Source organism: Poecile atricapillus, chromosome 4 (assembly GCF_030490865.1).
Source record: "Poecile atricapillus isolate bPoeAtr1 chromosome 4, bPoeAtr1.hap1, whole genome shotgun sequence".
NCBI classification, from domain to species: domain Eukaryota; kingdom Metazoa; phylum Chordata; class Aves; order Passeriformes; family Paridae; genus Poecile; species Poecile atricapillus.
Window position 1 is genome coordinate 8,440,992 of NC_081252.1, and position 18,118 is coordinate 8,459,109.

The following is an 18,118-nucleotide window of genomic DNA, read 5'->3' on the forward strand; positions in this document are numbered from 1 at the left end:
TCTAAATTTTTTTTAACAAAATACCAAATTTAAACTGGGGCATTTTCAACTGGGGCTGTATTTGTACAGAACCAATATCCTGCTTATCAGGACATCCTGCTAGTGAAAACCTGGACCATGGAGTCAAATTCCAAGCTATAGTTAGACTCTACTAATTTCCAGGAGCACACACAGAATCAGACTTCCAGATCCCTATGAAACTGTGATCTCACCTTTCCATTCTAGCCTCTTATATATCTGACCTATGTAACACTTTATGCACATGCATACACACACACCTTCTTTGTGAAAGCCTTGTGGGATCACACCATTTAAAAACTTAGGTGGCAACTCTTACTATTTTTCTCTTTCTTAAATTGAATGATAATTCCTAAATTCAAGTTTCCTTGGGTTAGTTGTTGGAAAGACCTCAGGGTCTTGCACAGTAACACCAGGAGTCAAACACTGAAGTGGCTTTGTTTCTGTTTCTCCATCTCACTGCCTGGATTTTTCTGATGTACCAGGCCCAGGACATGTTCAGTGATGGAGATCCAGGAATATTTTCCTGCCTACCTCAGCTGGAGTCCGTGGAGACAAATGGACCATCAAGTCTCTCCTGCACTTGTGACACGGGCGGCTGCTTCTCCCTCGTTTCCCTCCTCACTGGAGGGTGATGACAGCTGGGATATCACGGCCAGCTCTGATCCCACCACTGCTGTAACGTGAGAGGCAGCTGATGTTAGCAAACTCCAAGACATTGCTACTTGAGCATAACAAACAGGGCTAAGGGAAAGTGAGCAGCCAACACTTTGCAAACACTGAGCTCTGCCACTTCACCGTCTGCCCCTGCCCGCAGCATTGCAGAGTCAGGAACAGCTTACAAAGAGAAGGGGACAGGAGATAAAAGAGACCAAATCAGCAGTAACTATTAAATGAAAGACTGGCTATCCCAGGTTGAAATGTTCAAGGAATAATTTTCCAGGTCAAGGAAACTTTATCTGTGACAACTTTTCAGCTGTGACTTAAATTACTTGAATTTCTCCAATCTTCTTGATGTACCACAGAACATACAGCTGTCAGAATTCATGTTGAGGAACACAACTTTACAGCTGTAACTGCTATTGTATTCTGAGCTCACTCTTGCCTAAAGAAACCCAAATAAGCAGATTTCAAATCTCACTGTGAAGAAAATCCCAATACTTCAGTGCAATAAGTACACAACTGAACAGAAAAGATTTTACTGTACCCTGATCACACCCTGAGAGCAGCACACTGAGCTCCTCCACTCAAAGTGGTGCTTAAGAGGGACTGTTATGCTGTCTTTTAAACTGAAAAATTAAAATAGAGTCAGATATCTTGGAAGAATAAAAGCACTGGTACTTGTTGACACAAATGCAGAGCACTAAAGGCTGCAATCTAAAACAACCCAAAATGCCCAGCAGAGGTTAACTTACACTGTTCCTCCTTTATTTGATTTCTACTTAGAACATGATAGTTTAAATTAAAGAACTCATAAAATCCTTTACAGTGATACAGACAGACCAGAAATCTAACATTAGAAAATGAAAGGATATTTATCGTCTTAATGATTTGTATCACCTTTAGGTGATACTTTTAGGCCACACAGCTGATCAGAATGAAAAGCAAAAGGAACTAGTCAGAGTGCTGCTGTTCCTAACATCAGAGATGGAGCTCTCTCCAAGACAGGCCAATATTAATGGAAAAATCAGGAGAACAAATTGAATAGTATCTGCAGAAAATTACAGAACATGGGGAAAAGGTCACAACCTTCTAAAACTGCAGTGACTACACACTCTTGCAGGAATATCTCTATATTTTCATACTATTCTGCAAGGCACCATTACTATGGAAAAGTCAGTATTTTAATAAATGATGATTAACAAATATACAAACACAACACTAAAAGATTTTAAATTACCTTTAGAGCAACAGGTTTCACTTTATCACTTCTCAAAATCAGGTGAAGGGAACATTTTCTATTTTTCCCAGGTAATAGCAAGTGGGACACTGTCAATGGAAATTTTTACTCAAAGAAGAAGGGTTTGCTGGTTTGCTTTTTTTTCCTTTCTGTTTGTTTTGCTCCTTTTTTTTTTTTTTTCTTTATGAAAGCTACAATCAAATAAAAATATGTAGCATACTGGTAAAGTCTGCCTTGCATACAAAATCAATTACACAGTTCATTGATCCAGTAATGTGAAACATATTACCCCTGAGTGGGAGAAATTCAGGCCCCCACGGAAAGAACAGGGCAGCTCTAGCTGTGGAAAGGCCTGGAGCTGCCGAGCCAGGTGCTGGCTCTGTAGCAGCTCAGGTCTACAGCAATTTCAGCCCAAAGGGAAAGTTCCTGGAGAACAAGATGGAAAAGATGCTCACCTGGAGCTGGGCTTCAACCTCCTGCACCTGCTTCTTGTGTTTGCCAGGAAGGTGTAAATTCCCTCACTGATCCTGTCAATCCCTTGTTCTGTTGACACCGTTAGCAAGATCAAAGCTTCAGCTGCTTAACTGCTGCTGCTGATTGCACACAGCAAGATTAATCTTTATATATTGTAGCTTACCTAGAAATAATTTTAAAAAAAACTACATTCTCCTCTTTATTTACTGACTTTCACAATTAGGTATTCTTCTCAAAAGCAGATATTAACCCTAAACATTCAACTTTGCAGTACAGATTTCTAGCAAAAATCCTATGCAAAACAGGTAAATATGTTAAATTCTCCTCTTTTTTTCCCCAAAATTCTTTTCTTCTTTGTATTTTAACAGACTTGTCCCTCAAAAACTCATTAGAAAACCTTCACTTTTGTTTTGGTTTGGGGTTTTTTTTTGGTACTTTATTTTCCTTCTACTGCTCCTTGTGCCTGAGTTTGTACTGACCAAATGGAAAAAGGAAAAATATAAAAGGCTGAAAAACAAAGAACTACAAAGAATTGGAATCTTGGTTTTCCTATGAGTCAACATATGCACATGTCAAAAAAGTCACCAATCTAATTCTTCTTGGCCATAATTAAGAACATATAGATTAAAAAAATCACACAATTCAGTATATGATACTGGCTGCTTTTGCTATCTAACATTTAAAATTTCATTATTTTTATAGTAACTACCAGTCAATTCAAGTTTACTGGACTGAGAAATAAACTGTTCTGATAAACTGTAACAAAATCTCTACAAACAAGGAGAGGAAATGTTATTTACTCAACTTTATAATGCTTACACACATAGAATATACTTGATTTATATGAACATATCATTTGTGGAATGGAACTGGCCAAGTCTCCAAATTTCTCCTACCTCTCAGGAAGCAAATAGGGGATGAAGGCTTAGGATGTTTTTTCACACATAGGAGGTTGCCACAAACAAGAGAATTATTCATAATTACACTTCTCCAAAACCTGCAGGAGCCCTATAGAGATGTCCCAGCTCGTTTTGCAAAACACTGACATGTCCAAAATGAATCTGAACAGTTTGCTAATGCCAGAGCCTTAATATTAACTGCTGATAACTCAGGAATTCCACATGCAATCACCCCAGTCTGAAGTTACAGTTTTACTGTCCTTGTAGATAAGAATTTCTTGGTTATCTGGCTGTGAAAGAGGGCCTGTGGGAACTCTTTTGAAGAGTCTCCTGCAGCAAACAACTCACTCTGATAACATGAAGAATTTGACTGCTACTTGGTTTTAAAGCAGTATTTTTCCCAGAGCTCATGAAGAGAATTAAGAAAAAAAAAAAAGAAAAAGGTATTTAAGTGGTATGAAGAAATCCAGGGCATCTGATTCAGCAGGAAGAAACACTGTGGGAACCAGCTATTCACCAAGAAATCAAATATATTTCTATTCAATCAACAATTCTAGCTGCTCAAGCCACGCTGTTAAGATGTCTTTCCACTTGCCTTGCCAGCCACAGTGATGAGTATGAATACAGTACTTAAAACTAAATTGCTCGAAATTTTCACTTCAGTCTTGTTTCATGTAACCAGAAGAAATAAATCCTCCTCAGTCTCATACAGGAACCCTGAACGTTGACAGATTTCCACAGTTCTCTACCCACACATTTTGGCATCTCAAGAATCAATTTAAGTTAATGAGTTTCATACAGTAATGAGAAAGCTGCAAATAAAATGAGACAAAATTGGGTTACAACAAAATACAGAATTGTGATATGAATAAAACAAGCCTGGATACAATCAGCAGTCAATTAGAATGACAAATTCTGTGTGGTTTCAAATTAAATAAATTTAATATAGCCTTGTAGGTTAGATACAGAAATACAGTTGCAGAGAGCCAAGAGTTCCATTGCAAGTGTCCAGGATTTCCAGGCACTCCTACTAATATCTAAGTTTCTAAGGATGTCATTAACAAAGAGAAGTTTGTTTAAAGCTTCTTTGCTTAAATGAGGGTAAAATTTTTCCAAAGTTCTTGTATCTTCTTTTTTTTTATTATTTTTTATTTTCAAGATGTTTTATTTATTTTCAATCAGAATGTCTTTGGGTTTGTTTATTTTTTTCCTACTAACATATTTTCAACAAAATTGGGAAAAATAACACGTGAGGGCATTACAGAGTTGTTTCTCCTGACTGTGCTTACTGGCCAGGTGGAAAGTCTGGAGTTTGTACACGTGCAAATGCACCACTGTGGATCCACTCTTCTCACTGAGGCTGTATTTAGCTGTCAGTTTCTCCATGGACGTTTTCCATGTGCACTTTGAGGTAGTCATTCCTTGTAAACTTCTTGTGGCAGAGCTGGCACTCTGCCATGGGGCGGTTGGGGTTGTGAGTCAGCTTGTGGCGGATCAGCATCTTCTTCAGGCTGAAGGACAGGTCACAAACCTGAGGCAGTGAAGACAAGGACAAAGTATTAAAATTTTAAGCATGTATAACACTTCTAAGGTTACATCACTGAGGCCACAGCCACACATACCTGCAGCACTTAATAAATGAGCTGGTCTTTAGAAGAAAAACTCCTTCAGAGAGCACTTGAAAGACTTTTACTCTGCCTGGTACCTCTTTATATTGTATATTAGGAGTGGTACCACCGGCACAAGGATGTTGTCTGCCTACAAAAGACTCAATCTTCAAAATACCAACACTTTGAGGTGTGTCCTGGTAACATTGTAGTGCTTTGTTCAGGTTTCTTTAAAGCTACTGTTCTATCTGGGATGCAGCAAAAATTATGGCAAAACATCATGAGCATCCATCAGTTCAAATGAAATATTTCCTTCCTGAACTCCAGAATGACACCTGTAGCTTCCAAAGGAACCAGTTCCAATTGCTCAGTCACAAGAAGGGAGGAGTGAGAATGAAGAGGTTCTGAAGACTGCAAGAAAGGTTAATTACTAATATAAAGGAAACCTCGTTGTTCCAGCCTTTCTCTGCCTGGTCAAGAAAAGGGAAGACATCTGCTAAATGAAGGTGCAATTCCTTTGCATTATTATCTGGTGTGCTGCTTTCCTTCCTTCACTGTATTCCAAGCAGTCCAGTTCATTCTGCTACTTGAATAAATGGACAGAGGCATGAGGGACTCTGCCATACTAAACCCACCACTTTATAAAAATCCCTGTATTGAAGTTAAAATGAGAAACACAGGAGGTTAAAAGAACAAGTTCAGCAAAGAAAAGTTAGAATTAAAAGTTAAGGCAAGACACCAACTCAACTGAAACTGTGCAGTTAAATTGTCACATTCACCTATCATGCAAGGAAATATTGTAATATGAATTTCACAGGGAAAGGAAGAAAAAAAGAAAAGGAAGCAGCTGCTGATTTGACAAATGAAACAGACAAGAGTCATAAAATTAAACAAGAATGAACATCCACAGGCTTGCACTTGTAAAATTCCATGTTCATTCCAGACAATATCTCCTTCACGCAGAAAAAAACCCCAAGGAACACAGGACAATCCCTCTTAAGAAAAACAAAGCTTTAAATTTATACTGGCACCAAACTACTGCAAATGCTGAATGATGACTGATCCCTTTTGAAACCACAAAAGCTGACTATCCAAGTAGATCATCTTGACCTCCAGCATACAGATTTTATGCCAGTTAAGCCAAAACCATTAAATGACCATAAAATGGCAATGGCCAGAGGGAAGTTTTGTACCCAAAATAATTTCTCCCCACACTGTACATGCTGCTGCACCAGAACATTTTTGACTTTATGACATGACGTAATGTTGAAGACCTTCATACAGCAATTGCAGCTCTCCAGCTTTTCCCCCAGTGAATAATCTCTGAAAAAAAACCTCTTTGAGACCCAAGAAACAGCCACCCTTTGTTACTGACAGTGAACCTCCATCACAACATGCACTGATCAGCTCTGAGAGCAGCTTCTGCCAAACACTTTCTGTTTCTGTTTCTCCTCCACAGAGCATACAAAGGGAACCTGTAACATTTATCTAATCACAGCTTCAAATCCCAGTGTGTTACAAGTGTCACACACTTGTAAGTACTCCATGTTTCTTGAGAGCTAGCAGTCAGGGATATACACACATACAAGATGTGTGTGTGTATGCTCTGTGTATCCTGCACACACCTCTTCATTTCTAAAATAAACAGCTTATTTGTGTTATTTCTAAAATAACACAGCCTCAAAGTACATTTTTTCATTTATTCTGCTCATGTAACCAATATAATGTGTCCTTCTGTTCTTCCAAGGCTCCAGCACGTTGTGCTACCTTCCTTCTTCAAAAAGAACATGGAATGCACAGGAATTGCACATCCTGTGCTGTGCTTATGCAGAAAAGTTTGGGAGATTTTTTTTTTTTCCAAGAGTTCGCTTCATATATCAATTTTGTAATTTTAATATGATATTGTATCGATTTACAACCACTCTTGCTAATGTGCACTTGAGCTCTAAAGAATCTCTTCAAAATGATCAAAGTTTTGGTCAGGTAGGGAGGATGGAAAAGACTGACATTTGAAAGTAAGTGTAAGGTCAACCAGAGGCGGTGTGGAAGGAAATACTGTACTGGAAAGAAACCAGGAGAGGCAGTACTTGACCTTTCTGCCCCCCCAAAATAATCTATTGTCTCTGAGAAACTGAATTTAATGTGCCTTCTAATAAGAAAACAGGCTTCTCTGCAGAGGACAGACATCTAATTTGCTATGAAAAATTGCATTTCTATTTCCATATTTCAGTTATTTTCACTTTTCTAGGTGACATGTATTAGAATTGCCATCTTAAAATGGGAATATTCAATTTCCACTATGATCCATGGGATGTGAGAGTTGGAGACATTAAGGTCTGAAAATGCTTTCGCTGACTGATAAGACACAGGAATAGACACATAAATAAACTGTAGCACCTTCCTCAAACAAAGCACAAGGATTAGTTTCACATGTAACTCAATCCTGCACTGTAATGACTGTTTCATGTGCCTGAGAGAGAAGAGTGAAGACAGGAAGAAAAGACTTGATTTTTATTTCTGACTCTAGGAAAAAAAAAAATCTTTTTAAAGCAAAAAACACAGACTAAAAGGATACCGAAAAAATTGGTATGTGCTATTCCAGAGATAAGAACTTGTGGAAGTTGTTGTCATAAATTACCACTTAAGTCACTGTAAGAAAAATGAGAGCATCCACAGCTATCTTGAGTGGAATAAAAAAAATTGTAGGTGAAAATACTTGAGTGTAAAAGGGAAATTTAGTATTGGGTAGCCCACAATAAATGTCCCCCACAGGGACATTTTTCTGTAATTGTCCACTACTGGTTTTCCTGTAAACATCTGGAATCATGCAATGTGCAAGACAGCTCTGGAGGAATGGGCTGCTCTGGGTGATATTTACTGTGTCCCCAGCATGTGCAGAACAGGAGCCCAGGTGAAATAAGGAGAAATGATTGAAAACATCGATTTTAACCCTCTCCGAGTGTGCATTAAGCAACAGACCATGGTGGGCTGTTGGGTGATTGGAGCATGCAGGAATGAACAGTGGAGGCAACAGTTGTTATGTCCAAACCTCAAAAGATCTGCAGCCTCTGGCAGGGTGCAGCCAGCAAAAGGCTCCTTCTGAAGAGTGGTTGTGGTGAAACAAAGCAGAAACTTGAAGTACAAAAAACATCACCAGTAACTGAAGGTACACTCTGAAAAATTCTCAAGTGAAGACACAGATTACAGCTGTTTCTAGAAATGCCATGGTTTGGGAAAGTACAGCTCTACTTCATTCATTTTTGAGGAAAACCAAAGGAAAAGCCAAAATAGGGAAGCACGTTTTTCTACAGCTCCTATTTCTAATTAAAGCAAGGGAAAATAATAAAATAGAAGCACCACACCAAGTTAGTCTGCAAAAGCACGGTCTGAATCCAAGAGCAGTGAATCTTGGATCCACAGTGTGGGAAAAACTGCATTTACACTGCAAGCTGGCCAAGAGCTGATAAACAGTACAACAGTCTGAAAGCTGAAAAAGTTATTGACAATGATTTGGAGTTAGAGAAATCCTTAAGGTACTATGCAGAGCCAGACTGAGATTATCCCAAAAGAATACAGCAAATCTCTTAACTTGGAGACATCAGCAAAATATCTCAGTTGAACTTTTTCATGAAATTAATATATTTTATTCTCAATGAAATGACATCAGATTATTCATTAAAAACCAGAACAGTTAACAGACCCTTGAAACTTTCCTGCCAAGCTGTTATTCTAATTTTGCATCTAATTATATAAATTTCTGAGCAAATTTATAGCTGCTCAGACTGAGCCATCTAGGATACAACTGGGCTGGCAGTCCCCTGTGACTGCTTCATGAAGAAAACAAAACACCTACACTAATTCTACATCCATTCTGATGCCTTTCTCTAAATCCTTGAGCAACAATTTTGGCATTCAGTAAGTCCGGAAGACATTATTCCCCAACAGTTTTTGGACATTCAGCCTTCCTAGCTACCTCCCAAAAGCTGAAAGATGCTGTACACAAGGGGGGCAGGCCACATGAAGGATACCTGACAGTGATCTATGAACTGTCACAAGACAGGCTGCATTTCAGCCCTGTGAGCATGCACAGCATCCCAGACTGAACAACAACAAGGGGCTGTGAGCAGATGTTGAAAATATCAGACCAGATTTCACCAGAAACAGGCAATTCTGAATTCATACTCGTGTCATTTAACATCAGAAGCATTGAGAGTCCATGTAATAAATGAAATCCTTTTTCCCACACAAGCTAATCTCCAACTATTAATCTGTCATACAATTCATACAGGAACCCAAGCAGCATGAATTTGTAAATGGCAACATCCAAATTCCATTACTAATGGTGAAAATAACTCTCATGGGATCCAAAACCATAAAATGAACGGGTGTGCATGGCTCTCGGCAAGCAAAGAGGGTACACGAAATTCCCTGAATGGCCTTTCATTCCTTGGGCAATCCAAGCCCACGTCAAGTGCAACTATGCCACAAGCAATAGGTGCAAGGCCACAATATCCCTGCAATTAAATCCTGCTGCTGCACTGAGGCTGAAAAGACAAAGGAAAAAGAGGAGAAGAACTCACATCACACTGGAAGGGCTTCTCCCCTGTGTGGGTCCTCATGTGCTCGTCCAGGCCCCGCTTCTGACTGAAAGCCTTGTTACACTCCGAGCACTGGTACGGCTTTTCCTGCATGGAATGACAACAGCGAGTGAAAGTGAGTCAACACAGAGCCCAGGTCATTAAAGGAGTGGAATTCCATGCTGGATGGTGCAAGTTTTATATTCTCTCCAAGGTATTACAGTCAGTGAAAACAACAGAAAACGACTTTCAAATGATTAAGTGAAAGCTGGGAAAGCTGTGGCCTGACAGTTTCCACTTCAGCACCCACTTATGAATTAATTATCTGTTCCAGTCTTTCAAACCCAGCCATTTGGGGAGTCTGCTGTTTGTCACGTGAAAGGTACAGAAACATAAAATTCCAATGTTCTTTCCTTTATCCTCTACAAATGCTTAAAGCATACGGACAAGTAAGATTATCCACAAAAGCTTCGAGTTTGTTTGGAGGCTTCCAAGCAGGGAGAGAGGTGAGGGGAGGAAGAGGAGGTAGAAGGAAAGCTTGTGGTAGCAGAAAAACTTATTTTGAAAAGTGGTGACAGAAGGTTAATCACATACTCATTGCAGAATCTCAAAAGAAGGGCAGATGGCAACCAAACCATCTGTATTTTTATTAGAACTATTGGTTAGCAGCTACTGTAAAACATGATGTTAGAAAAGTTGCAATCTCACTGACCTCAAATAAATAATTTACATATACTTATGTAAAGATTTTTTTCTTTGAAGTTCTTCCTTCATATAGACATTTATATAGGTGTAATTCCTCCTTGACTCCCCTAAAGTTACAAAAGAACTGTATAGAAATCAACAATAAATCAATTAAATGCAAGAATTGGCTTTATGGCACTGCAAATGTCCTCAGTAAAATTTTCATGTTCTAGAGGCACCCTTATTTTTGAACCAACTAGACTTCCCTCACTCTCGTTCTAATTTTTTCTGTGGTCTCTAATTCTGGACTGCTTAAGTTCTGAAGAAAGGTATTTTAAGAAAAGTAAACACTTTTTACTTGAAATTAAATTGAAAGCAATGACTATAAATCACTAGGCAAAAAAAAGCAGCTAGACCTATGAATTAACAAATAATAGGCAGTAATCAAGTTATTTTGGGAGATGATGTGGGATCCAAGGACAAGTGAGATGGAACAACTCAAGCAACAAAGAGAATAAGCTGTCTGGTTACTGAATTCCTCCTCTCAACCTCTGGGAACCATCAGGCGTCCATATATTGCTGAATCCTGCCAGGATTCAGCAGCATTCACCATCCACCTAACACAGAGCACTATCAATTAGTGCTGGGTGTGTCCCAGTCTCTCTCTTTAGGGCAGCTCTCTGCAGGTCCAGAGACCTCAGTGAGGCAAAGACGGGGTTCTTTCATTTTGCAGTCTCCTCCCATCAAGTCTCCTAGAAAAGGCAGTGTTATTTCCATGGTTCTTCAGTAGACAGGAAAACATAACAAATTACCTAAAAAATATCTAAATCGATCTGTGGAAAAATAAAAAAAATTATCGTCTAGACCAAAAAAGTTCATGTCACAGGGAACTTTGCTGACCTAACCAAAGACTTCATGGAGCAGGGTCTGCACTTTTAAGGGAAGTGTATGAATAAGCCATGTGAAAAGCAGGTTTCTGCAACAACCCCTTAATTGGTTTTGCATTGTGGTTAACACAAACCACATTTCTGTGAGTTCTCCAAAAGCAGCTTTTCTGTGTGGAGGCTGCTCCCCAGAAAGTGCAAAGTGAAATATACGATGTGCACATCTTAAACACCTACAAAAACATTCACTACTGCAAACTTCACCAGGTGGACTCGCTCCCTTTTTATTATCTTGGTCTTCAGCTATCTGAAGAATTGACTTCAAAATGACCAGGTCAATCATTCCAGTGCTAAATGGATTTCAGGATTCCGTTTTGGATAAAGAGCCATTTTAAACTCTGGGAAGCTGGAGTCACAAACCTGGGCCTGTATTATCTTCCACCAGGTTATGTTTGGATGTTATATATTTTATATTTGTATTATTCTCTGTGGCAAAAAAGGGTGTATCTAACATCCCCTTGGCATTTGTATTGAAATTCACATATGTAGTGCATGAAACACATCCAGAGCTGTCTTTGATCTAATTTTAGATCCCTTCCATCTGTATATTCCAGTGACTTCAGCAGACATGACTCTTGATTCACACCAGCCTCCTCTCCCCTGAGTGAAGCTGCCCCTCCATTCACATCTGTGTCTGTTTCAGGAAAACCAGCAGTGCTGTCCAGAGCAAAACTTGGCCCTCAGTTTATCTCAAGAAAAAAAGACTCTTTTTTTTTGTGTTTTTTTCTTTCCTGTGTGTTTTTTGTTGTTTTGGTTTGGCTTTTTGTTTGTTTGTTTTGCTGGTTTTGAAGAAGGTATCATCCTCTCAGATCAGTTTCTTCAAAAGAAAATGTTCTGTGCTTTTCCTTTTCTCTCTGCTCCCTCTCCCCCTCGTGTCAGATTTCCGTTGCACAATGCTTGGAGAAAGCAACACTTGTATCATGGAAAACATGATGTTAGCTTGGCATAACCATCACTGCTTTAAATGTGAGCAGAGGGGAAAAAAAAAGATAAAAACCATGGCAACAGATCTGAAAAAGTTAATGCCACCATGAAAAGACAAAAGGGGCCAACGCTGAGATGAGAAAAAAGCTGGACAGATTTAAAACATCAAAACAAGAGAAAACCTGCTAACTGTCTATAAAACAGGAGCTCATTGGGAAGATGATCCCAGTCTGACTGCAGAGGAGTTAGCAAGTGCTGATACTATAAATCTGCCCTCTGTTGAAGAAGAATCTGCCAGGCCATGGCTATGGTGGCAGCCAAGCTGAAGGCCTACATGTGTTTTCTTTTATTGATGATCTAAATGAGGAAGGGAGCAGGGAGAGCAGGAGAGACAGGACATGGCTGATACTGCAGTGATTTAATATCACAGTTTTAAGCATGCCAGGTATGAACAGAAATATGTAGATCAGGATTTACAACCTTCCTGCCTCTGAACAAGGAAAGGCCAAGCAGAGCCCAGTGCTACTCTGGAAGGTGCTTTGCTGTAAGACTGACACATGCTAACCTAAAAGCTCCCATCTCTGATGGGCTTCACCATCAAAATTGAGAGAAATCAAACATTTTAAAAACCATATCAAATAAAACACTGCCTGCAGCACACATTCCCATGTCTGTGGATGGCTAAATCCCAAATCACACTGTGAATTCTAAGCAAGCTGTGCTTTGCATTAGAAAGACCTCACTCAGAACACAACAAATCTCAAGGACATTTGATGCACCTTCAACAACTTGACACCAAGTGTGCACAGAGTGTCCTGCAAGCACAGCAGATGGAAATGCTCAAATGCAGAATATCTGAACTGCTAGCTGCTGCAGCAGTTGCCTGTATGTCCCTCAAGAAATATAAATACATTATGTACACTAAGTCAGCACGTGTGCACTGGTTGTTTCTGTAAACCTGGTAATATTGGTTACACAGGTGAAACATTAGTGACTTTGATAGGAGTCTCTCCAAATTGATTTCTAAATCAAAATTTAGAATCTAAATCTAAATTTAGAACTATTGCATTCGCTCAACAGTAACAGCAAGACAAACATAACTTAAACATTATTATTACCAAATAAACATATCTCAAGATTAAAATAAGAGTTAAGAACACAACTAACAACTTGATGAGTCTGCATTTTCAATATGCTGAAAACTGAGCTTGAATGAAGTTCAGAGAAAAAAGGAAAAGCTTATCAGATACACTTGTGACATGAATGTGAAAACTGACAGACATGAAGAATGGTGATGCTACAGAACATAAAAAATAAAATAAATAATCCTTTTCTTTCCACTATTGTAAAACAAAGCCTTCCTTTGCAAGTAGAAAAATCTTAAAATGTCTACTCATGAGATACTGATACAGTAACACTCTGTTTTCAAAAGGTGTTTTATGTGAAAATTGTGAAAGTATCAGTATTACTCTAATTAAATATGATTTATGTGCTTGCATTATCACCTCAACAGAGGGTTAATAAAAAGACTGCTTTGAAAAAAAAACCAGGAAAATGGAAAAACATGTCCCAGAATGAGCAAACATGACCAGCTAGATAACATTAAAATACACCAGTCATGACTGCAGCTACCAGAAGCTCGTCATTCTCAAAGAGAAATCTGGAAATCCTACAGCTTTGCCAACTAAAAATGCAAGAAGTCTGCTTACACTTCACAGATAGCCCAAGTAAACAGACTCCAGTTTTGTATCTAAGTGTGAAAAAAATTCAAGAACTAACAAGATGCTCCCTTTGTAACTGGAAAGTTTCTGCAAGTTACAGCAAGTGGCTGACCCAGAGACAGAGGCCTACTTAAATTACAAATGTAATGTTGACACTGGAACACAAAGGGTGATGAGAATTTACAACTCTACACAAGTAGTAGGGATTTGAAACTTATAGTATTAAACCTCAATTAAAAAATCACTTTACATGTTTCTTCTGTTGAAAAGTAAAATCCTGTAAAACAAAATATTTCCAACCATTAGAGAAAGCCAAGAAATTTTGCTGTTAAAACAACTGTGAAATAGTTCTGGCAGATTTAAACAAAAATGTGACCTTTATTTGAAATGACTAATGTTTTTGTTAGAACAGGTCTCAATTAATTCAGTTTTAGGAGTATTAAAAAAAAACAATCTTTTTTGCAATAACATTTATAATTTAAACAAAAGCATGCATCTTCTCTGAAATGCCTGCCAGAAAAAAATGAAAAAGAAGTGCATTTCATAAATAGTTCCAGTATATGCAATTCATTGGGCTTTACCATATCATTAACTTCCCATTTTCCGTGCTAGTCCTGCCTACTTGGTACTCATAAACTGAAAAGTACTGATTTCTTTGTGGTTTTTTGAACTGCTGAGGTAATTCCTGCCCCTAAAATTTAGTGAAGGAGAGCTTATTTAATGAACATTGATGAAAATTCAATAGATGTTCACCTGCTCCTGGAAAATAACAGTATCAATATAGAAAAAGTACATTTTCACTCTGCGAGGAAGGGATGGTCATCAGTCAACATTACATAAAAAAGTGTGAAAATATAGGTGCAGTGGGATTCAAACCTTCCACATTCTGCGTGCAAACACAGATTCCAGAGGCAAGGAAACCACAGCCCTGGCAAAGTCATCATCCTCAGGCAGATGTTTGGGAACTCACCCCTATCTCACCAACAGGGAAATATAGATAAAATCCGAGATGGAAAAACCCCACCAAATTCAATCATATTATTTCATTACTCACTGTCATGTGCACAGAAGTCTATAGTTAGTACACAAAGGAACTTTTTTCTGACAACAGCATTCTGTGGTGCTTCTAAAACACATGAACCTTTTTCAAACTTTAAGGTCAAATATTTCCTGGGAAACACAGGAGAAGTGAAATTACATCAATATTGTCCTTGCATTATTTCTCATTTACTATTATTTTAATATTCTTCTGGGTTAAAAAAGAGGGGGCAGTGTAAAGTTCCAAATGAGTGCCTTGGAAAGCCTGTTTAACTCAGGACCTCTTCTTGCTCAGGGAACAAAAACACTGTCTAGAAGAGTCCTCTGCAGGAGACTGCCTCACTTCCATACTCACCATGATTTATTCCTATTCCCATGAAATTCATAAATAAAAATCGATATTATTTCAAGGTTGGTTAATTTTCGCACATACTGAGGTTTTAAACATATTTAAATATTAATGTGTTTTAAAATAGTAGGCACTTATGCATGAAACAAAAATGATATATTGAAATTTCTCTAATTTTAATATTACCTCAGAAATGTACCTCATTTAAGCACAGGCTGGCAGTTTCCACCCACTGGAACTCAGATTTTTAAACAAGCTATAAAAATTAAATATATCGGTTATATGTAAATGTGAAATATTCAAATCAAGTGACAAAAAGCCATTTTCAAACTCTTTCTGTTTTCCATCACTGAACCCAACTGTAATAAAATCACCATTCTCAGAAGTAATGAAAACATCAATTTAACATGACAACAACTCTGAGCACCTATCAATGGCCCTATTTCCAAGCATAACCAATTCTGTTGCTGTAACATACAATAATTTTTCCACATGTTTAAGCTCAAACGTTGCAATGTTAAAGTCAGGCACTGAATAAAGCCTCAGGAAAGAGCTGAAGTTTCCTGCAGTGTGAGGGTTGGAAATGTGCATGTGCAGCCCTCAAAGCTGATATGGTCTGTAAACTCATTTCATCAACAACTTCAATAAGTTCCTCATTTATGTTTTCCTAGGCTGTTATATTTCTCCTTAAGGGGGGAAAAAACCCAAACCCATCAAACCATAAAGCAAACACATTTACTTTCATAGAAACAAATCAGTACTCAGGTGACATTTTAATGTCAGGTGGGTGGTGTTCTCTCCCCTGCCCTGGCCAGCAGGGGTTTGGCCTTGCCTTCTCTGTTTACCCCAGAGCTGGAGCTGACACCTGCGGCCACCCAGGCTGCGCTCACTTGAGCAGCTGCCAGACCTTAATCAACTTTCTACAATGATTTTTCCAGCAGCTTTCCCTGATCCCCAGCATCAGGTCTGGCATTTAAACCCACTGGTAAAATACACTTGAGATTTAATCTCTACTGTCTTTGGTGAATGTCACAGTGTTACTTTTAAGCTACTTCACAAACTTTCTGGCCAAAAGACCAGATTCTTTTCTTCCAAGGTATTTATGAGAATAGCCCTTGCTATTTTTGTGCTATACATTGTGTCAAATTCTACATTGCTAGGCTCAGCAGATACAAAAACACCTTCAGGATTTGTACATCTCGCTATTTATTCTTTCAATAATGATTTTGCATGGAAGAATAAACTTCAAATAAAATGTATGTGTAGGAAAGGGTAAAAAAAACGAAGAGCCAATAACCTTACAGAGTTTTGAAAAGTCAAAACACGGGATGACTGAAAAGAGAAATTTCAAGTGTGACTTCCTGGTTTTTCTTGTTCTTAGAACTGACAGAAGGACCCAAACCTTTGGCAAGCACAGTGCATTTTTTATTTCCTAATCTTCAGTTCATCTTTGTTTAAATAGCTAGGAACGCAGAACAAGCATTAGCATTGTGCTCAGGGGTCTCAAACTCTTTCTGCACAGGTTCCTTTCTTTCCTGGAGAAGTCCTTACACGGTGCAGTTAGAAAACATCTCCTTCAGAGTCAGGATTCAGATCATGAGCCCTAACTTCAAGAATGACACACCTCAACAGCTCAGCAGCTGTTTTCTCTGCTGAGAAGGGATTGGTTTGGTTCTTGTACCCTGCATTCCTGACAAACATCAACCTACTGCTAAGATTAAATAAATCTTCACATTCTTGCCAAGCACACAAGAGTTCTTGTAAATAATGGTGTCTTTCCCATTTACCTCTCAGTATTGTTGCTCCCCCACTTCCTTTTCCCCCCCTTTCCAATTCCCTTCACCACTCTGTCCTTTCACATCAGCTAAAATATATATTTATTCCCTTGTACCTGCACTAATATTTACTCACCTGAACCATCAAATAACAGCTTATTATCCTATAGTACTTCATGCATAAGGTTCTGCAGAACAGACTCAGGTGAAATTCTTTCTTCTGGCTTGAAAATCCTTGGAAGTCAGTAGTAAACTTTGTTTTCTCTTCTCTTGTTTTTATTAATAATTCTAGCCCATTTTTTTCCTGCCTCCTCCTAAGACCTCCTTTGATTTTTTCACTTTCCAGTTCTACTTAAATATTAAACGAGGTGAACATTGAGGAAGAGGGAAAATTGTGACATACAAGATTGTAGCAAGAGGCTTCAATTTAGAAATTATCTTTAATGTAAACATTATCAGTACTGATTCCTGTTACCTCAAAGTAAAAAAAAATATTTACATGGAGAAAAATGAACATGCAATGGCAATCAAATATGAATGAGCCTCACTGTCAACTTTTGGGATAGGAGCAGCATCACCACAAAAAGAACCAAAATCTAATCAAGTCTAAAAAAGCAGGTTTTGCCTGTATATTTAAATCCTACAGCATAGCTGTGAAGATGACCAGCAGTCTGCTTAGCATCTTCACACACCAAAATAAAAAAACCTGAAATGTGACCTTTCAGATGTAATGATCAACAAATCTCAAGTATATGGAAACACTTGGATCACATTTGGTGTGAACTGAGTTCTTTGTACCTTTAAAGATGGCCTCCATGGTACAGCAGAGAGTTTCCTGAGACATTTTAAAACAAATTTTATTATGTTCTTACTGCAACACAAAGCCTGTGTAATTACAGTGTCTACATATATTAAAAAGAAATACCCACTCCTTAAAATAACTCCTCCCTTTCCTATCAGCTAAAAATGCTTAGAAGAAAACATCACTTGGTGTAAATCACTGTAGACTCTAAAAGCCTAATTTTATTATTGTTTCCTCTATTTTTCTTCTACAGAGGCTGGGGGGTGTTTGTTGCTTTTAGTCAAACTGTATGAAAAGCCAGGGGAAAAAAACTGAATTTGGCACTGTTTCAAAGCTTGTTTACCCCTCACAGTCATGCAGAACTTAGATGGGTCATGAAATTTCTCCTGGTGCAAACACAGTTAAG

General features: G+C 38.3%; 1 protein-coding gene across 1 annotated transcript in view; it reads right to left on the reverse strand.

Annotated features, from left to right (window-relative positions):
• Positions 1-4,219: 4,219 nt before the first annotated feature.
• PRDM5 (PR/SET domain 5) overlaps positions 4,220-18,118 on the reverse strand; it is a 59,299-nt gene continuing 45,400 nt past the window's right edge. The window contains exons 15-16 of the mRNA XM_058838218.1: positions 9,479-9,583; positions 4,220-4,822 (exon numbers count right to left, since the gene is read on the reverse strand). Coding sequence (XP_058694201.1) covers positions 4,658-4,822; positions 9,479-9,583 — 270 coding nt within the window. The 3' untranslated portion in view covers positions 4,220-4,657. The remainder of the gene's footprint in view (positions 4,823-9,478; positions 9,584-18,118) is intronic.